The sequence below is a fragment of the Lepidochelys kempii genome, chromosome 21, assembly GCF_965140285.1.
Source record: "Lepidochelys kempii isolate rLepKem1 chromosome 21, rLepKem1.hap1, whole genome shotgun sequence".
Lineage (NCBI taxonomy): Eukaryota > Metazoa > Chordata > Testudines > Cheloniidae > Lepidochelys > Lepidochelys kempii.
This window is the reverse complement of record NC_136400.1, coordinates 10,598,720-10,620,832: the sequence shown is the minus strand read 5'-3', so window position 1 is coordinate 10,620,832 and position 22,113 is coordinate 10,598,720. Positions and strand designations below refer to the sequence as shown.

The following is a 22,113-nucleotide window of genomic DNA, read 5'->3' as shown; positions in this document are numbered from 1 at the left end:
CTATTATTTTAATCTTGTGATTAATTGTGATTTTTTTAAAGTGTTTGTGCTAATTTAATTAAAATTATTTTGATATTGTAAGGTTAGGCCATATAATAGGTTGATATTTTAAATTTAATTTAAATACATGTATTTAAAATTTTACTTAATTTAAATAAAAAATCCAATTTAAATACATGTCTGATATTTTTAATCTATAAATTTGATTATCCACACTTCTATGGTAGTTATAAGATAGCAGAGAATTAAGTCCACAGACTTACATTCCCAACAATGTGTGTAAAGGAAAGGGTAAAAGAGACATTTTGCCTAACAAGCCCTTAAAGATGTATTTGGCCCTTGTGTAAAATAGCAAACTTCATATCTTGTAATTTACCACCAGTATATTTGATGGAAGCTGTATTGTAGATAGTATTCAATTGATTTTACCTGAGGTTCCTCACCCTAAAGTTTTCTAGTGTGGACTCAGCCTTTGAACCCAAGTAGATCAAAGTAAAACAACTGCAATCCCAACCCACGTTTTCTTCAGCTCAGATGCAAGGAAATAAAAGCTTTCTGTAGAATAGGTGATGTTGCTGTAGACTGTTTTTTGCATCTGACACACAAACTTATTTTCAGCTTTGAAACCCAAGCCAGCTGATCTTAGAGATCTTCAGCCTTTTCCCCTTTGTTTTAAGCAAGTTTTATCTGGGCTTAAACTGTGCTGAGCATGTCATTCTGTTCAGTTCCCCATATAAGAGCTGTTGGAACATTGAGGGTATCTCGATATGCGGGTGTCAAATTGATTTTTCTCTTGAAGATGGATCCCAGGCTTTTGGGGCTCGTGCTACAGTTATATCATCCCTCTGGTGATTATGCTGTTTTCATGTGAATTGACTGCTTGCAACATTTGCTTCCTGTTTTTACAAATCTTGCTGTCACACTGGAAATAAAGAAATGAGCTGAGCTGTAGTTAAAAACATTAAACCGCATTCTTCTGTTTGTACTTTCTCTAGGCTGGAGTGAAAGGGACGTTAGGAAGATTAGTAGGAATTTTTGAGGTAAGTTTATTGAAATATCTGTTCAGGTTGTAAAGTCTTGCTGCAGAAATGTCATTTTAGTGAAGCTTCTTTTTAAGCTTGCAGCAGTATGGGTGTTGGCCAAACTAGACAACCAGATTTGGAGAAAAAGCATCTTTTTGTGCAGCCTGGTTTTTTGGTTTTTGGTTTTTCTGGAGATGCTGAGTGCTTAGTTTCCACTTCAGTTGGAATGGCTGGTGATCAGCAGCAGTGAAAATCAGATCACTTATTAAATAACGCCATTCACCAGCAGTGAAGAGCAAGACTTCATGGAATAGTGTTGGGCCTATTTATTGAGTGTGGACGATCGTATGCTACTTCATTCTAATGCTACTTATTGTATTCCCTTGATTTTATACACTAACCCTTTCTGAACAGCTTCCTTGATCTTGAAAAGGGAGACCACTGATTGTAGTTCTGTAGACTAAATAAGTTCACTACTTAAAGGAAGGCTTGCACTATCCCACCTTCTCGAGGCTGCTTTAAGGTCGTGTTCCCCCCCCCGCTTCCGCCCCCCAAAAAAAACGTTTAGGATTTTATTTAGGTGTTATCGTCCTGACTGCTCTGCCATAATCCTGTCCATTTTGCCTTTCAGAATCGGGACAGGAAACACAGAACATATGTTTATGTACTTATCGTCACAGAAGTGTTGGAAGACTGGGAGGACTCTGTCAATATTGGTAAGACCTTCATGCTTGTTAGCATTACTGGTGTATGTCCTCCCTCTCATACAGAAGCATGCTAACTCCCCACCCTTTACTGTAAGTGATTGTTAGGATAGTTGAATTCTTTTGAAAGCAAAAATGTGATCATGTTGTTGATTCCTTCTTCCTTCCCTGGTCCTTTAAGAGTCGTCTCAGTGGATTTATATAGAGACTCTTGTTTTATCTAAGTCTTGCACTTTTGTTTGACCACTCACTCCTAAAAGCTGTGCATTTAAATCCTTATTAGATCCCCAAATGAAATGAGTTTATCAGTATAATTCCTGCAGGATGTTTGTCAACACTCTTAAAAGCCCATGTATAATTGGACTCATCTTGCAGGCTCTCCTCAGGAGAGGTCTCAATACAAAGAGACAAATGCTGTACAAGAAGATTGAGATGCCTTGGGGGAAAAAGCACTTCCTCAAGCTAAGCCAGGTTCCGGAGAGTGCCATCATTTCCTCCTTGTCAGGAGCATATCATTTAAAAAGAGAAAATTTGTTAGATGATAGAGTTCAAAATTTGTTATGAATTCCCTTAATATCGGTGGTGTTTCTATATTTTTCAATCCCACTCAGAAATCATGGAAATAACATTTGAAAAAAACAATCTCAGAATCCAAAACCACCATCAATTGGATGGTGGATTTACTACCCTAATGATACATTTTTTGTGGAATGTTGGAGGCATCTGTGTTACACTTGGCTAGGGGGACCGTTCAGTCACTTTGAGATCAAAAGACTAATCAGAGAAGTCTCTTGGGATTTTTGAATTGGCATTGGGCTGCAAGCCCGCTTCATTGTTCCACTTTAATCACAATTGACATGGACAGAATGCTAGTCAACAGTAAAAACTTCACAGAAGGGATAAATGTCTATCTTTAGTTCTCTTATTGCATTTACTAATTTATTCCTCTACCCACAGGAAGGAAAAGGGAATGGTTTAAGATAGAAGATGCTAAAGAAGTTCTGCAGTCCCACAAACCAGTGCAGGCCTCATACTTTGATACCTTGAGACAAGGCTGTTTGGCAAACAACGGCACTCCTGTCATGACCACTTCATACACTGACTCTAATGAGAGCTCTGTCTCTGACATCAGATGACTGAAGACGTCCCTATAAAAGAGAGATTTTTGGAAAATAGACTGAAATGTGGATTTCTCTCCTCCTCTCTCTCCCACCCCCTTTCACATGCCTCCTCTGTTGAACAAGGCATGGGCAGCAGCCTGTGGCAAAGCAAGTGTTAAGAGTGTTGCAGTTTAGTGCAAGGTGGGGTGTTTTGCTTTTTTGGATATGTATTTTGTAAAATACATTTTGTGCATGAAGTGCCCCTTTCCCTTTACACCGCTACCCTGGCCTGGAGAGCGACGCTGCTCGTTTCGCCTCTGCCTTGTGTTCTGAAGTGTTCCCATATGTGTCATCCCAGCCATAGCCAGACATTTTTCTTTTTTTTTAATTGGACTGCAAATGTGAGATCAATTCTTTAAGTCTTAGTCTGTACTGTAAGGTGCTGTTCAGACCTGTGATGGTCACTTTCAGCGCATATGTATAAACTATTTTTTTAGATGGAGGAATCTAACTTTTTAATTTTGCGGGAATTTTTTAAAACCTGGGCTACTTGTGAAAAGAGGGTTTCATAATTAATCAGTTTGCCTTGTTTTTTTTAATATGAAACTTTTTGTGACCATGCTAGTGGCTGGGCCAGTTTTCTCCTCCATAAACCCCCAAAATTTAGGGCAGTGACATTTTAAAGTCAGAGTGAAGTTTTGATCACCTTCAGACATCCCTGGTGCTCAGTTCCTTCTCCTACAGATTCAGCCAACATTTTTGGTTTTATATTAGAATGAAATACAAGGAATTGGTCTTTACTGCCCAGCCAAAAGCAAACAGCCTCAGAAACTTTATGATAGAAACTGAATTTTGGCCTCAATGGTAGGAATCAGGGATTCAAAGTGGGGTTAAAATCTAACCAACTGGAGCTTCAAGCACCAATGCTGCCCTGCTGTTTTGGAATTTTTTCCCATCTTGCTGATGTCTCTTCTTGTCCACATGCCTTACACTGTGCTCAACTGGCTATTGTAATTTGTGCTAAAGCATCCGATTGTACTTATTGAGTGTCATTGCACAAACCCGTGCGGGGTGACCCTGAAAAGAAGTCTTGGGGGGGAAAAAATTCAGGTGTTGAATCTCTCTTGTATGTGGCGTTGCAGCACTTATAATTGCACCACAGAGCATACTCAGAATGTTAAAACTTCTCATCCTCTGTGACAAAGGTACAGCTGGCTCCCAAGCAGAAATGCTAGTGTGGAGAAGTACATCATTTAATAGGATAGTTGCCCTGATGCATTGGCACACTTCATGGTTCCTTTTGTTTGTTTGTTTTTTTACTGATGTAAGTTTTATGCTGTCTTGATTTGCCAACAGTGTTGTCTAGTTGGGAAATAAAATGGAAAGGGTTGGGGCTGGAGGGTGGGAGGGTAGGGAAAGGTTTGGGAGGGGCATTAGTTAATCCCTGGCTTGGGACAGGAGCTAGTTGCTGCATTTGGTAACTTCTCCTTTGTCAGAGCATAGCCAAGATGTGAAATTAAATCTGCAGTACTCTTCCTTATATTTAACAGAAATTATTCTAATAAATACTCATACTTTTCAAGAGCATTCTTTCTTCCCATTAAGCACTTATAAAATTCTGATAGAAGTATCCATGGAGCTGGGGTAATGGGAATTGGTATTTTCACTACTTTGGCAAGAGGCTGTTCAGTTTGAGATCCCATTCTGTTCCTTTCCTTGTTCTCCCTACTTTAATCAGTATGGGACAACAAGGCCAAAAGCAGTGCCAGTGATCACGAACATGAAAAGGCACACAAGGAAATCCCGAGAGGCATTATTCAAGAAGTAGTTTGAAACTGAGCATCTGGAATTCAGCCTAAATTACACCAGTTCTGTTCACTTCAACTTAGAAACAAATGTACAGTCCCTTCTTAGTCTTTGTTGATCAGCCTGAAGATAACTCTAAAAAGGGCTTGAAAAATATATGCAGAAATGGACAAGAAAGTAGAAGAATCCGCTCTTTCCGAGCCGTTAGCAGGCCTAACAACACAGCCATCTACTGCCTTCAGTTGAGTTTTTGTCCTTCACTGTATAGATTAATACATTACAAATGCTTTGCAGGAAAGCAGCTGGTACTCCTGAAAGAGTAACTGCAGTTTTAATATCAATAGCATGCACATTTTTGTTTCCTTAAATCTAAAAATGTTTTTATAGGGCTGTTAAACTGACACTTTAGGGTAGAATATTGTTAATGACTTGCTAGTGGCTTCTTTGTTTGGGTCAGAAAAATAAATTGTGCCAAGAAAGTATTTTAATGTGGCATGAATTGATGCTGTTAATGCAATTATGTTGAGTGGCTGGTGTTATGCCTTATTAACTGGAAATAGAAGATTGAGCTCCTGGGCTGGAAGCAGTCTTTATTCAAAAGCTGTGTACTTAAAACAAGCCTTGTTCCTGACTTACATAAATCTTTCTCCCTTACCACATAGAGTTCACATCTCCCCAATATCTGAGGTTCTTCTCTAACAATCGTATAGCCATGTGGTATATCCATGTAAGTAATCTTATCCAAAATGGCACTAAATTGATTTGGGACTCACAATTGAGCTACCTTTCATATGCAAACATATTAGGATTTTAAGATGTGGGCTCTGGCAGCTGTTGTCAGCATGATGTCAGTTAAACCACTCCAGAGCAAGTCTGACTGACCCAGTGCACAAAATGGCTTCCGAACTAGATTAGGACTTCCGGCATTGCTAAGACCGGTGTTTCTGAACATGCTAGCAAGGGTGGAAATTGTTACCCCACAAAACAGTGTTCTGTATTGACTCACGCTAAATCTAGAGTGAGGATGTGTCTCAGACCTTCACTTAACCAGGGCAGATGCTGGCTTAACCGCCTGGTGCAGACATGTCCTGCAGTGTAGTTCCTTCTTGATTGGCATTGGATATTAGCCAATATGATCTTGGGTGCCCTCAAACCAGAATAGGGGAGAAATTTCTAGATTTGGTTTTAGAAATCTTTTGAGGTTGTAGCAGTCTGGGAAGTCTGTAGCTACAAAGCTCCAGCCACAACTATGAAGGTTTCAGTGTGTTTGCTTTGGGTCAGAATTTTCCACCTCTCATAGACACCAGGGGTTCATTATTGTGTGTAAGTATTAGGTTTCCTTCAGCACCCCTGAACCCAGGATTCTAAATCAGAGGCCTGGAATTCAGTGCAGACCTGGGTAGTAGAGTAAATTCACTCACCTGATCATTTTTCCCAATATTTTGCCAGCTGCACCATTATTCCATGCATATATAAGGAGGAGATACTCACTGAGGTGCTGGGAGGCAAGAGTCCTTACAGGGGAGGAGGGAGGAGAAGTTGCTGGATATTGAGATCTTGAAATAATGGTTTTCCTTTTGCATCCTACAGCAGGGCTCAGGGTTGGAGGGCGATGGTGATGCATGGGCATGGAGACATAGGGCTTGTCTACATTAGGGAAACTTGGCAAACATTTCCCACCATCACACATGTTGGTGCAGCTCCACCAAAGTTAGCCAAGTTGGGAGCCATAGTCTAGATGGGCTGCAGGCTGCCCACCTGCATTTTAAGCATGTGGGCCAGATTTCCCCCTGGGAGCCTATCTCCATCTTTAGGCACCTAAAAATCTTTTGAAAAGCTTGGCTCCATGTCACTTAACCTTGCTCAGAGCAGTTTTAATTGACCTGGCAGCCAGAGAGTCCTCTGCATTTATGGTGCCAAATGTAACTAACCCTGGCAGAGCTGAAGTAGTGTTAGCAACAGTGTAGAAGAGGCTTGAATAGAGAATAGCCCTTCTCTTAGAAGGAGGATGTATGTTTCAGGCTCTTGGAATTATTTCTCAACCCCTGTTTTGGTACAGTGGAACAGTGATTTCTGTGGCATTTTTGTGCTTTAGTATCACCATTTAGAAAGTCTGTGTGAGTAAAATAAATACAGTACCTTGGAGTCTTTGGAACTAGTTATTGTAAATCTTTTTTGGCTTTAACCTTGAGTTAATTAACTCCTATTCGGGCTTTTTAAAAAGAGAAAAGTACATCTTAGCAGTAAACAAAACTGCATCATCCTTGTATAAAGCGATTAGCTTGATTTCTCTCCCCCCCCCCGCACTTCTTTTGTTTTACATCCAGAGCAGTCTCTCATTACTCTCCCCACATACTCTCTGTATATCTAAGTTTCTTACACTCTTAGCCGTAATTTTATTTTTTCCTTATTAATCTATATGCCACTATGGCTAGCAATCTCTCATCTTGTCTCCCCCACTCCCATCTCCATTCCTAAAAATGTATTGACCTTGGCCTTTTTAACTTCTGAAATAAATTTGCCAACCACAGTGGTGAGTGCCACTGCGATATGTCATCTCAGTAGCGTTCTGGTTATTTCAAGCCTGACACAGGGCAGATTTAAAATGTGATCCCTGGAGAAAACAGTTACCTCTGTGTTCTGGGTTTTGGTTTGTTTTGTTTTTTTTTAAACCAGGGTAAAAGCATAAATGGTTTCCCACATCTGCCACTTAGCCTGTTTTAAAAGCCTTCTGAAAATCAACCACTGAAGCACATGGGAAGTTAGCACTCCCACACTGGTCAAAATTCAAGGAAATCATGGGTGGCAATGACTACGGAGTTACTGCTGATGGTAAAAACCCTAAATGTTTTACTGGCGGGTAACTGATTTTAAAAAGAAAAATGCAGGCACGCTCTCCCTGCTCGCTTGGTTTTGGCCATCTGTCACACACAAATGTCCCCAAGCCACGCTGTTCTTCAGTCATGTGGAAAAACTAGTGGTGAGCTATAGACCAGCTTTCCACTGGCTGGGTAGTACTCTGTTTTCAGACCTTTCTGTATCTTCGGTTGGAATGGTTTCCCGCATCTCACCAGGGCAGACTTTATTAGGATGTCTTGCATCCTGGAATCTGAACATAAAGGGTTTTCAGCTGAGACTTTAGTTCTGAGTATTGCCTTTTCAGCATGACCCTCTGCTTGATGGGGATGCTGAAGTCCCCATGCCCATGAGAGGTTTCAGATGGACTGTGCGAGCTTCATTGTTTGGGGCTCTGTCCCTGAGCTATACAACAGACTGGGCTGTTGCTGGCTTGTGGAGCAAGCATGTCCACATTTGGGTCTCCTGTGTGACAGTGTGGGGCGGGCAAAGTGTCTTTGAGAGAAGAGTATAGATATTCTTCTGAATAATTAGACTTGGAACTCGGACATTAGAACAGTTTACCCCTAGCAATGCCAGAATACCAATGCTTTCCTTCAGGCAATATTTTCCCAGGTGCAAGCTTTAGTCTGATTTGGCTGCTGTGATTGTCTACTTGAAACCAGCAGGTATTTGTGCATCAGGATAATAGAATAAAAATGGTTGAGCTGCTGGAAAATCAGTTACCCAGCACATTAGTTCTTCTAAAGAGTAAAGCGTGGAGGGGAAGGGGAATCTACCTGCCAGATTAAAAAGTGTACTCGGAGCCTCTGGTGTAGCTTTTTCTCTCCTCTTTTGTTCCTGTTTTTTTGTGGGGGATTTTAAATTTGTTCAAATGTTCTGCGTTTGGATTAGACGCACCCTACATAAATTATTGTACATACTTATAAGGACCTTTGGAAGACCTGTTATGATGAAACGGAAGATCTTTGCATTCTCAAACCCCAGCAAGTAGTACGTTTTACTTGGAGACTTGAAGAGGAGAATTAAGGGATTTTTTTGGGGCTGATGATCCTGCAAACTGGCAGATGGTGTTGCCAAGAGTAAAGCTACATATCTTCTGATCTCCCCACAAAGATGGATATATTTATTTTTTGGTTTTAGACCAGTGGCTTACTGGAGATGTGCAAAATCCAGTATTTTACACAGCATGGGGATGAGGTGGGAGTTCATGCTTTTTTCATCTTGCTTTATGGCAGCTTTGTGCAGAGGAACTTCTTCCTATAATCACTGGAAAAACTGTTTTATTCCTGTTCTTGTCATATTACATACCATCTAGCAACTGAAGCCCAAAATACTGCCTCTGAGCGCACAGTAGCCTCGCTCCTTTCTTCAGTGTTGGAGGAACTTAGGAAATATGAGTGTTTGGCGTGTGCATCTCTATGTGCCTTGTATGACAAAACCTTGACTTGATTAAAATCTACTCTGTAAAGTAAAAACTGGAGTGTAAAACTTTAAAGAATTCAAAACACCTTAATTGGATTAAATTAATAAGACTGAGTGGGGCTGATAATGTGACAATTTGTGTGTGCGCGTAGGGATTGGGATCCTGAAAGATGTGAATGCTGAGGGCCTGATTTCCCCCCCCCACCCCCGCGTAAAGTCTTTGTTGATGAGTTGCAATGATGGGACTACGCTCTCATGATTAAGATTGGAGTCTTATTTTAGCTAAAATACTCAACCTCAGCACAACTTCACAACTGTAAAATTCCCAGGTGAAGCTGTAGAAGATTTTTCTCTTGAAATTAGGTTGGCATAAGTCTGTGATCGTCTCCTGTAAAAGGAAGGTATCTGGAGCTGTTGAAGATCTATCCTGCTAGACAGCGCTGAAGTAATGGGTTAATATTAGTGATGAATTGTGTTGACCAATTAATTTAAACCTAATGAATGGGGATAGAAATGTTGAATCTAGCGAAGGGATATTGATGACTCAATAAGCTCTTTTAACGCTAATGTTTGGAGCGGATGAAAAAGTAAAACCTCAGTCATGGGAGTTGATTTTTCTTTTAATCTCTGACTATATTAGATGCGGATCTGAGAAATAAAACATTGGCAGACCATGCCTAAGTTCTTGATTGCAAACACTGCTAATATGCCACTTCTTGCCTAGAGAGGTTGGTCTGTGTATGCTCTTGCATTATGTGAAACTATTGGATATATGGATCTGTGGTTTTTATTTGAGGAAAGTCCTGAATGAGGTCCACGTAGTTCTCTCTGCAGCTTGAAGGTGGTGTATTTTATAGCCAGATGGACGCTTGTGTTTGCATCCACTGCTCTCTTTTGCTTCTGTCAAAATGGGCACTTTGGGATTTGCTTTCCTTTTTACGAGGAGGAATTGGTTCCTCTGTCTGAAGTGGGTTATGACTGTAATTGTAACATGGGTGCTGGAGAGGCAGATACTGAGTTTGGGTGTCCCCTTTGCAGCAGCTGTGCTGCAAGACGAAATTGCCATGCCGGGGCCAATAGCACAATGTGCGGCTATGGTGGGGATTGAAGTTCAAGCTCTTTCGCTTCTAGATCAGCAGAGGCTAGTGTGGGAATCTGCTCCAAGATGACCTGCCTTGGGAGGATTGTGGCCAGTCCTCAGGGAGGACTGTTGCCATTGGAGGTAGGTGTTGGGATCGTTGGACTAGGGGAAAAGAGGGAACTCAGCTAAAATACAGTGAGAGCTGGTCAGCTTCAGTTGCTGTATGGAGGGATGTTACGTTACCTTACTAGTGTTTCTCCTGATCAGGCAAACACTTGCACAAACTGAAAACCAAACTTCACCTGAGAGAGCGAGTGCGCCAAAGCTCTTGGGATTCCACTGTTTATCCTGACATCATCTTTTAGATCATGCAATGCAGCGGATAGTGTTTAGTCATTAAAGCTTGGGTCCGGAGTGCCAAGCGGTTTGGGTTCTATTCCCAACTGCGCCACTGACTCTCTAAGTTGACTTTGGGCAAGTCACTCAACCGCTCTCTTCCTAAGTTTCCCCTTTTGCAAAAAATGTAAGGATGTTTGTTCACCATTTGTGAAGTGCTTTGAGATTGCTCTAAAATTGCGAAGCCAGATATGTTTTGATACATGCTGGGCAGAGCTTAAACAGAAGAGCTTTTAGTGTCTTTCATTATTAAAGAATACGACCTTATCCCATCTCTTGTATTAACATACATGTCTCATTAGTTCCTTCTTTTAAAGCCGCAATTCTAAATGCATTGTTATGTTTGCAACGACCATCTCTTGCCCAGAAGGAAGTGGATGATCTATAGTTTTGCAAGTGCTATGTTTGTGTGTTTCACTTTTCCTTGAGTGGAAGTCATGGCTGGTAATTAAAACCAGTGCTGTGGCAGGTGACTGAGGAGAGATGACTGCTTGAGGTCTGTTGGTGTCTCTGGCCCCATCTCTACCATGAAACTGACCTGTTGCTGAAAACTGATAGCAGCTGGGGGGTGCTGAAAACAGCATATGTAGGCTAATGTATACAAGGTTAAACTGTTTCCATTGCTATTACAGAAAGCATGATTGGCCTCTTTTCCCCTCATCTCAGTCAAACTTTCTGTGACTGTGCTGGAAAGCGCAAAAGCAGGTAAATGTTTTGAGCACGGATTTAATGAGATCCCCAAATCAATTTCCTAATTCAAATAGGGCTTAAGGAAGTAGTTATTTTCATGAGATGGATCTGTGTAGGTTTACTCTCCATACAGGGGATGTGAGCCTCAGTGATTGCTGTCATTAGTAACTTTAAAATCCCATTCATATCTAGCACATACTTCGAAAGAGATGGAAATGCTCTTTTCTGCAGGGCTCCTTTGTTTGGATTAGAAGAGGAAGTCAATGTTGCATTTCAGGAGCTGGAGAGCTAAATTAGAACTAAAGTGCTGAGCAAGTTACAGCCCCTTGCACACACCATGTGTCAATTAAAGAGAGGAAGTTAGAACAGATGAGTGGCAATAGCATGACAGAGAAAGGACAATCTAGTCCTTTAGTTTCTGTACTGCCTTCTGTCATCTGATGTCTGCTCTACAAAGAAAACCCCACAGCACAGAGTCTGAGCATGTGTCAGTTGGCTTGGGCTTGCCGGGCTTGGGCTATGGGGCTAAAAATAGCAATGTTGATCTAGGTAGGGGTTGAGCCTGGGCTCTGAGATCCTACCTGCTCACTGCGTGTCAGAGCCCGAGCTCCAGCCTGAGCTGGAATGTTGACATTGCAGGTTTTAGCCCTGCAGCCTGAGTCAATTGACCCAGGCTCTGAGACTTGGTGCCACAGGTCTGTTGTTGGGGTGCCGATACACCTTTAGAAGGACTTTCACACTGAAATAAACTTTGGGGCAGGCTCTGTGTTTAAACAACATTTCTGCATAAAGCTATTTACATTAACAACTTTCTGCAATCCTCTTGCAGCTAATATGAGTTATTTCCCCCTCACAACTCAGCTGGCCCCTCTTGCTAACTAGACAGCATCATCTAGTGGTTACAACAGAGGATTTGGGATTCAGGAGACCTTGCTTCTTCTCTGTTTGCCAAGGACTCACTTTGACTTAACACAACTCATTTCACCTCCCTGTGCCCACACTTGCCCCCCTGTAAAATGGGTTTAAAAACTCATCCACCTTTGTAGAGAGCTTTCAGATCCTCTGATGGAAGGTGGTATATAAATGTATGCTGATATGTTGGCTATAGTGTCATTATACCTTAACCTAATCAAGGAAGAGGAGTAGATGGTCTGAGAGGGAACACTTTAACTGGATTAAGTGCATTTGTTAGCATGTTTTTTCATTGTGTGAAAAGACCTTCTTTTTGTGACTTTAGCTGATAGTCTCCTGGGAAAGAGAGCTTTGGACTTGTACTTTGGACATGATGGGATTTCCTCTGCTACCCAGAATCCACGTGCATTTACTAAGCTTCCTGTGTGTCATAGTGGATATTAGCTTTTGTAAAAAGCCAAAACTCAACAGGCGCTCCACCTTGCATTCTCGGCCTGGTCTTGTCATAAAAACACAATGTCAGCAAAATCTAAAATGTGTACCCCAGCACGGAGTACAGAATCCCAGATCTGATCGAAATTCTCTCTGAATAGGTATAAAAAACCAGCGATGAGGGATTCTTTAAAGTAAAACAGAAAAATTTGACTTCAGTAAGTCTGATGAGCACAATTTGCTATCATTCCTTACCTAATTCTGATACCTCCAAGACCAAACTGTTTGGGTCACTATAACTCTACAAACATTACTTACATTTATTCACTCGTGTTTCTGTGTGGCCCCACCTGAGATGGGACATTTGAACTTATCCTTTTGACCAAGGACAGGACTTTGTGAGGTCAGTCCAGGTACTGACTGACACTTTACCTCTTCTGCTGGATACTTCTGCAGTTGACAAAACAAACTGAAACTTCCAAGAGAAGCTGTCTTTCTGGGAGCTGCACATAGTAGATACATTAAGTCACTTGGAATGTACTGGGAGGCCAGCATACAAGAACGGTAATGGTTTGTGTGATTTGGTAATGCCTGATATGTTGTAAGCCCCCAGGTTTTCCTGCTAATGCTAGAAATGGACGTCCTTGACTGGAAAAATCAATGTTGGCTGTTGTGTTACTGCTGACGAGTAATTCAGTTTTCTAATAGAATTGTCAGATTAGTTGAATCAGTTTTCCCTCCTCTGAGCAAGCCAGTTTGTCAGAATTGAAACTAAGGCTGGTATTTTCAAAGGAGCTGAAGGGAGTTAAGTACCCAGTTCAGTGAATTTCAATGGGATTTGGGCATCGAACTCACTTAAGTTTATCCAAAGATCAAAGAAACACACAAAACAATGGGTTAGGAGCACATTGTGTAGGGGGAAAAAAGCTTGACACTGCTTTTCGTAATCTTCTCTGAAATCAAAATGGCTCTTAAAAATAAGAGGAGTGGGAGGACACTTCAGAAATCTCGTATTTCAGCAGAGGTCCCTGTCTTACTCATCCCTTGGCTTGATTTCTCTCATTTGTGACTTCTCTTGTTTTGTTCGAGGTATAATTTGTTGAATGGAGAACGTTTTTCTTTGAGGGCCAGATCTTTGTTTAAGTCAGTCAGTAATTCAGACACGCTCCTTTTTGTTCTTGCTCGAGGCTGGGCAGGTTCAATAGATAGCTGGATAATTTTGAACTTTCATCCTTCACTGTTTCCAGAGACAAGGCGCGGAGGGGTTTGCTGTAGGTTCAGCTGTGGTACTATTCCTAAATTCACTTTTTAAAGAAATCCATGTACGGGTTGAGCCAGATCCTGAACTGATGTAAAGCAGTCCAGGCAGGTAGCTTGGCTTACATCAGTTGATGATCTGGCCCCTTACATCTGAGAGTGCCGCTCCTTTCTCTTTTTAAAAGATCTCTCTCAATTTGAGTGGTGGTGGGGGGAACCACTGTCTTTTAAAAACTGGTGAACTCAAGTTTTGACAAGAGGGTAGGTTGTAATTTAGTGCCAGCCAATAAACGCACCAGTATTTCACACACAACTGTGCTTACTGTGTGGTGTTTCTTCTTCCTAACGTTGTTCCCAGACACTGTGAACTTTAAACACGTTATGGAAGGATGAAAAAGAAAAACATGCTTGAAGTTGCCTCTGTGAATCTGCCAGGTAAGTCGACAGTCAAGAGAAGGATGTAAATTTAAGGGACACTGCTATCTTGAAGGCCTTCACCTTGACTAAGGACTTGTCTATGTGGAGAAGCTATTCCAAAATAAGGTAGGGTGTGAATTTAAAGCACAATAGCTATTGCAGAATGGCTCCCCATGTAGACACATTTTTTTCCAGTAGGAATGCTTTTTTATGATGTAGCTTCATCAAACTTTGGTAGTGGATTATGCTAAACTGGAAAAAGGCACTTTTGTAATGGAAGAAGAGTGTCTACATGGGAAGCTATTCTGCAAAAGCTGTTCCAGTCAACTTCCCCATGTAGACAAGCCCTAACTTAAAGGCCTTTTCTGAAAGGTATATCCTAAAATTGAAGCGTCCCTCTGCTCCTTTGCTTGTGTTTAGAATCATTTGGGTGCACTTAAGAGCAACACCACCACATGCCCAGCTCCACCCTCCTCCCTTTTCTCTCTATGCAGATGCTTGTGGTCTTGCGTCTTTGATGTCAGATTTGGTGGTGGTTTGTGTTTGTACTGCAATAGCACCTAGCCCCCAGCCCCGTCATGGACCAGGACCTCACTGCTACGCATGGTGCAGAACATCCTTTTGCAAATGTTTGGGTGGGAAGAGCATGGAAATGAGCTCCTTCTAGAGTGGCATATGAGGTGCCACCAAACATCAGCAAAACAGTGAAGTAGCTTGCTAATAACTGCACAAAGTAAACACTTGAAAAACGTTTCTATTTTTTCTGCTGCAGTGATTTTTGTCAACGAAATCGCCAGAGGAGAAGCGTGATAGTTCAAGTGGACGGCAATCCCTTTTAGCATGACAAATCCCACGCTTGCAAGCTTAATTTTAAAAAGCAAAACGTCACTGGTACGTTGTAACGCCCATAAGACTCTTTACACTTAAACCTTTTCCACTACCCGGAACCGAACACTAAGCGTCAGCGAATCGGGCTGAGGTAAAGGAGCAGTCATGTGAAAGAAGCAATAGCGTGGTTTGACTTCATCTACTGCAGAGCTGCAATCTTCTCGCATTGTGCATGTGGAAGTTTAATAGCGAAAAGCAACCCTACAGTGTGGCAGAAAGCAAAGACTACCTTGAGCAGTCCAGACTGCACAGAATGCATTACTCAAACTGGAACTGACTCAGGACCATGGGGCCAAACTCCCCATCCCAGATTATTTTTAAAAAGTGCCACAATCTATAATAGAGACAAGGTAGGTGAGGTAATATCTTTGGGACCAACTTCAGTCTAGAATAATCTATAATCAGAAGTGGTTAAGACCTCAGTTTTATTTAGGCCTCATCTGAAATATAGGAACTCCAGCAACCCAGTGCCTCCTGACAAAATCACACCATGCCATTGGGTCCCCATTGACCCCGAAGGAAGAGTGCCAGCTGCTGAATTATTAGTAGAAATCTTTGCACTCCATACGCTATCGCTAGAGAGTCTCTCTGTGTACTGACTATGCCTGAGCCTGCTTAATTTATAAGATCGCGCAGCCTGAGCCTACCTAGCCTTGTGCCCCACTGTAGAGAAACGAATCACCTTTTCCAGAAAAGAAGTTGCTGATCCAAGTGCTGGTTTCCTCGAAAATAGAAAGCTGGCTCAGATACCCCAAATAGGAGTATCGGTGTTACCAGTCCTTGGGGTGTGGCTAATCCTCTGCCTTCTCTAACCGGTGATGTTAAAGCTTCTCATCCACAGACTTCACCAAAGCTGAGAGTTAATAGAACTTAAAGCTCACGCTGAAGGTTTAGAGATGATTTCAAAGCAACCTTTCGGGGAAAAGGGAACCCTGTCTGAACAACGTCAATTTTCTGGTGACAAAACCGTCTTAAGTGGGGGTTATACATATTACAGCAGAGAGATCTATGTCACGGACTTGTGCCAAGTACTCTGTGGCTGGGTAAAAATAACCAGTGCGCCGCTTGTCGTACTTCATGCCTGGCAAAGTTGGTTACCTTTATCCCGTGCTATTGCATGAATGAATTGTTTTAATCTTTGGGCCATTTGATGATGCTGCAACCAGCACGAGGATGGCAAAAAGCTTTATGGAGAGGGTCGTTTAGATCCTGAAGGGAAAGAGAAAACACAGGAAAGGCTTGAAGGAGAATTGGCTCAGAGACAAGAGCACGAGTGTCAGTGTGACGGCATGTTCCACATGTAACGGTATCCCTCTAATGCTAGGCATGGGAAGGAGGGAGGGGTATAGCAGCCTCCTCTCGGGTGCCCCTGCTTTCCTAAAGTTCAGGCATTACGTTTAATGTCAGGTTCCCCATCTCAGATTGTAGCTATACCCGGAGAGCAGATAGAAGAAAAACCCTGCTCTGCTCTACCTGCCTGCCTAATGTCCCAAACACTAACCGCATGATGGCTCATCAGTAACCAGGTTGTAATTTAACATTGCGCTTATATTGCCTTTTAGCAAAGGATCTCTGCAAACACTTGTCACAGGTTCAGGGTAAGTGCACCTGTATCCCCCCTCAGGTCTTAAGCCATTATATGTCTCTGGGCAGGGACCCTTATCCTACTCCCTTCTGCCTGAGGGCTTTAAGGCTGCCCAGCTCCCTGCCTTCTGCTGTGATATCCCCAGCAAACCAGGCTGCCTAAAGCCCAGCCCGGGTGGTTGCTTTCTCTCCAGGGGCTATGCACAGTATATTGCCAGCTGTAGTTACCACCCAGTTCCTTCTAAGCAAGCACATTTATTCTTAAGGTAAAATAATTACAGAGAAGACATAATAGATTTAAACACGCACTAAGCATGCCAGGAGTCACCCCTTAGTCTTAATGCCCTAGTAGGCTAAAGTCTTTGCAGCCCTTCCACAAGGGTTGGAGGGCTGCCCATGAACAGAAAGCTGTCTGTCTGCTGGATCAGAAGGAAGGTTCTGAACCAGTTTATATCCAAAGCCCTTTCTTTTGTCTATCAGTCTCTGGAAAAGCCAGTTTGAACCAGTATATGGAAGCCTCCTCAGGGGGTGGTATCTCTCTGGAGGGGTTTACAAGCTGACGAGTCCCCTTCACACCTTCCACTGGTCTTAGTTCCCGGCCGAGCTGTGCTACACGCAGTCCTGGGCCCGCAGTAATACGGAAACCATTCGTAGACGACCATATGGCTCTCGGAGATATTGCATGGGGTCATAGTTTGTCACCATGCTGTCCAAATATCAACTCTCAGTGAGCCGGGGTTTCACGCTTGTGTGTAGCAGTTTGTACACGCGTGTGTGTAATGCATAATGTCTATAATGAAGCTTGATCATCACTTTGTTTAAAGATGGATTTTTCTATGCGCTCTAAAATCTGCCTGTGAACTCAGGTGGTCTTGACATTTGCTGTGCCTCGATGGGGTGCTAGATAGTGGTCCAAAATTCAGGTCATTCAAGCAAGGTCTTCTCTAGATCAACCCCCCTACAGATCCAACATCTTACAAAATCTAAAATTCTTCTAATATTCTTTTGCCTACCCCTGGGCTCAAACTATGGTTCGGATCCACCCCAAACTCTTGAATTGCGTGGGATTTCTCTCAGCCAGCGCATGGCACTGGTTGCCGCTTGGAGAGGGACGAATTATACCAGATAAATTATTTAGAGTGAGGTTAGGAAAGTAGCTAGTGTTAGACAGAATGAAATGTGCATGAGATTTGAGCTCTGTTGAAACAAGGGGTTGCAGGCAGTCCATTCTCACAGCAGCTTGTTGGCTCAAGAGGCAGCCTGTGGCTATTGAACTGATCTCTGCAATGTAAGTTCAAACCCTTTCCTTGGCAGGAATTTGAGTATCCTCTGTAGGCATGTCGCACTATCCACTTCTGTCAAGGGGGTTTTAGACTTTTGGGAAATGTGCCCTGAGTAGTACAACTACTGTAGAAAGGTGGGTTTTTGGGGGGGAGGGGGGCCCTCTATGCCTCCCATGTGAACTGGGATCTTGTAGCTTTATTGGTGATTGAATTAATTCCATACTAATTAATGTCTTAGACAGCCGAGGTCAATAAAGGTTTGGTCTACTGTGGGTTACTGCACCAGGAATATTATCAGTATCATTAGAATAAAAGACTCTAGATATTGATGAGAAACCATGTCAATTTATCCCTTTTTTAACACACCCAGTAAGCACGCACACAATCCCCCAGCCACGGATACAGTACCAGATAGTGTAAAGCATTGAGTGCTCTGACTGGCATCACACATGTCCGCTGGTGATGGACCCTGGAGTGAGCGTCCTTATCTTCCTCCACCTCATCACTACATCCACCTGTGGTGGTCATCCGGGTGTCTCCCCAGGCATCATGCCTGTCTTGCCACTGTAATTTTACCCTTTACTGCTACAAGGTTATCTTCTGGGCAAATAGTCGTGCCAGCCTGTTTTGGGCCTAAGGATTTGTGTGGCTAAGCTGAATATCTTACAGGCCTAGATCTTACAGGCTTATGCCCTGTGTTAAATAGTAATTAATACTAATATTTCATCTCTAAAGACTTAATATCTCTTATTCTTGGCTATGGTCTGGGGGCACAAGGCACTGCTGGGTGACCTTTAACTCTACACTAATGAAGTTTTGGGGGCCATTTAATATCGCTTGCAGGTTGTAGCCAGCAGAGGTGGGGAATACAATCTCTCGCCCTTTTGAAAAGTTAGCCACGGCCCTTGTGTGGTGGTCTTTATCCACTACAGATGCACATGCGCTGTCTCCCTTCTAGCAGATCGCAGTGCGAACGTATGCCAAAGGGAAGGCTAAACATCCACCTTTAGCACGTTACAGCAGAACTCTCTCCTCTTCCCCCACGGGGAGCTAGTTAGTAAGTATAACTGCGGGACACTTGTTACAACACTTTATATCCACATATGCCTGTATGCTGCAGAGCCCAACAAAACGATGTCGTTCTAAAGGCAGTAGACCAGATACTCCGCTCCTGTAAATCCGTGTCGCTCCATTCACTGGAGCTATGTCAGTTTACACCTGCTCAGGAGCTGGCCCAGAGGCTCATAAAGAGGGTGACTTGGACAGAAGACGGGAGCAAGCAGGTAGGAGAAGCCCTACCACAGCAGAGTTACGCATCCCAAGGCTGGATCCTGGAGGCTCGAGTAGGAATGCAGCATTCAGGCTTGCCTGGAAGGATGTTTCAGAGACCATCTGAGAAATACGGAAAGGAGGAGGGTTCCAGTGACGTCATCCCTTACCCAAGCTGTTCCATGGGACAGGAAGCAATTTCTGGTCCTGTATTAATCAAGGCTTTAAATGCCAAAAGTAAAAAGCTTGAATTGCATGTGCTGAAAGGCAGTCACATGACCCTCCCACTGCAGCCAAACAGGTACCTGATTCCTTTAGTTTAGGATGGTGCTGGCTCACCGGTTCTTGTATTCCTTTACCCATCTTTCAAGGGATTACTAGGCTGGGCACATTTAATTTTAAATAGCCTCAAAATTCCTGAATATCTAGGCTCTTGTATGGCCCCACTTCCCTGTAATATGTCAGCACCTGAATGGCCTGGAAGCTGACACTCAGGAAAGTTCAGACAAATCAGTTAAAGGAGTGAAGTTAAAGCGCTCTCATTCAGGGGTAAAGTAGCCTGTTTGCTGTAGCTAAGCCCACTAGCTGGTAACTAGGGCCACTTTACTCCTGAATGAGAGTTCGGTTAACATGCTTTAACTTATGCACAAGAACTTCACATCTTTAGTTGATTTGTCTTAACTTTCCAGACAAACCCTGTAGACGAGCTCTGAGACAGCCTCTCATGCCATAAGAGCGGCCATACTGGGTCAGACCAAGAGTCCATGTCACCCAGTATCCTGTCCCTGACTGTGGCCAATGCCAGATGTGCCAGAGGGAACAAACAGAATGGGGCAATTTCAAGTGATCTGTCCCCAGTTGTCCAGTCCTAGCTTCTGGCAGTTGGAGGTTGAGGGACACCCAGAGTGTGGGGTTGCATCCTGGCCACCTTAGCTAATACCTATTGATAGACCTGCTCTCTGGGAACTTACCCGATTCTTTTTTTGAATTCTTCTCCCCCTACGTTTGTGCAGCTGGCTGGGAGCGAGTGGCCAGAGGCAGGGCTCCCTTGGGTAAAGCCCACCCTCCCGCATGATGGAAGTCACACAGCTTGATGGGGGGTTCAAACCCCATGCCAACCAGGTGAGGACCAATGAACTGCTCTGGGCTCAAGCAGCCTTGCCCCACCACCACCTTAGTCCGGTGAGGAGGGATGGCATGAAAGGGAGACGCCCAGCTCAGATGCTGGCAGACCTGGGAGGAGAGCAGAGTTCAGCTCCTGGGGAGGGTTTTGTGGAAGTCAGGAGCTGCTCCAGCAGCTACTGCTGGTCTGAGCTCCCTTGGAGGGAAAAGGAGGGCCCAGTGCTGGACCATCACTTTGGGGCTATTGCTAGAGACTCCCCGGGGGGAGCTGAGTTGGGCTCCAGCCTGCCTGAGGCTCTCTGCCACGCCCTTGGGTCCATTTGTGCTGGTAACCCCAGAAAGGGTGCATGCCCAGAGGCTAAGCTGGAGAGAGGGCTGAGTCTCCCACCACCACACTTGGGCTGCTGACCACCTAGATATTGAAAACCAAAGTTGGGGTGAGGCTAGGGCCCTGTCATGCCCCTCGGGGTGCCCTAAAGACCGACCCTGTAACACTCCCCTTTGTGGGTCATTAAAGTCAGGGTCTAGCATGTCTCAGGCCATGTGCAAACCCTGTTTGTTTCCTGGGAGTTGGAAACCCTCTCTGACACCATGGCAGCTATTCACTCCCACAAGCTGCAGCCACAGGTTTGATGAATGCAGGCGCTGATGAAGGCAAGTGATCCTTGCATGGGAAAGGCCAGTGCCCAAGAGGGGCTGAGCACCTGCAGCTCTCGGTTAAGTTAGCTATGTGTGGAGTTTGGCCCAGTGTGATTGGCTGCAGAGTGCTAAATGGCCCTTCAGTGGTAGATGGGAACGACTGTTCTGAGGGTCAGAGATCTGTTTTTGTTCCCAAACGCTGGGGCTGCGGAAGAGCAAACCTTCCTACATAGAACTGCAAGATGTATTCGTCACAAGTGTACAGCCACACTGGGCTGGCAATGCCCCCTGTTGCCACGGGTTCAAATCCCAGTAGGCCTGCCTCAGCCCTTCATCATTCTCTGATCGATAACCTGAGTTGCAGGGAGTTGACACCTGTGGGAATGAGCCCTTAAATCATGAGGGCTTGTGCCGAAATTAAGGCTTCTGTGAGCACTTTAAGAGTAAGTGGTTTCAGCCCTCAGCACCAAGCTATTGTACAGGGCCGGGTGCTGCCCTCCACCATGCTGCGTCTGGGGCTTGCAAAGCAACTTGGGCTCCTTCTGCTTTCACGCCAGGCAAAGGGGAGTTAGTTCTATTACTTCGTTGAGAACGTGCCCTAGAGCTGAAGGCAGAGGGTTCTGCGGAGCGAGGTGGTAAAAACAGCAAAGCCCTTTCTGTGGCATTGCTGGTACCAGTGGTGAAATACAGATCCTAATTTTCCTAGGTCAGACAACACTCCGCCTGAAACCGATTTCAGCCACGGTTACAAGCTACCCTGAAGGCTGCTCCTATATAATAAGAGATTCCAGGAAAAGCTCAAAGGCCTCTTTCGTGAGGGGATAAGCCAAAATGACTCCATTTCTTTTAGGTAGCTGCAAGACCCCTCTTCACCTCCAGAGGGTGCCCAGTCTGCATGCATTTCTCGCTCTCTCTCTGTCCAAGGAAATTTCCTAGAAATTCTTGGTTTATTTTTAACTGCGCCATGGAAGCGGAGGGGGAACTACCCACCCCCTCCCTATCCTGTTCTCCCCAGCATTTCTCATGCAGGAAGCAGAGACCAGCGAAGTGCCTGATGGGAGGTTACATCATGTATAAATATTCCATCTCTGGAGCTTTCAGCTAATGCCTTAGACAGATTTAGCCTGGGATTTTCCAGGTTGCCTAAGGGAGTGAAGTGCCCAACTTCCAGTGACTTTCAGAGGGATGTGAGCCTCTGGCTCTTTTGCCTTATATCCCACGGGGCAGGGT

General features: G+C 43.8%; 2 protein-coding genes across 3 annotated transcripts in view; both read left to right on the top strand.

Moving 5' to 3' along the window:
- NUDT3 (nudix hydrolase 3) overlaps positions 1–5,114 on the top strand; it is a 31,372-nt gene extending 26,258 nt beyond the window's left edge. For both annotated transcript variants that reach the window (XM_073319863.2, XM_073319864.2), the window contains exons 3-5: positions 996–1,040; positions 1,654–1,738; positions 2,684–5,114. In XM_073319863.2, the coding sequence (XP_073175964.1) occupies positions 996–1,040; positions 1,654–1,738; positions 2,684–2,862 (309 nt within the window). In that variant the 3' untranslated portion in view covers positions 2,863–5,114. The remainder of the gene's footprint in view (positions 1–995; positions 1,041–1,653; positions 1,739–2,683) is intronic.
- LOC140901285 (suppressor of cytokine signaling 2) overlaps positions 2,940–22,113 on the top strand; it is a 35,731-nt gene continuing 16,557 nt past the window's right edge. The window contains exons 1-2 of the mRNA XM_073319856.2: positions 2,940–3,027; positions 14,871–20,244. The gene's annotated coding sequence lies outside the window, so the exon portion shown is untranslated. The remainder of the gene's footprint in view (positions 3,028–14,870; positions 20,245–22,113) is intronic.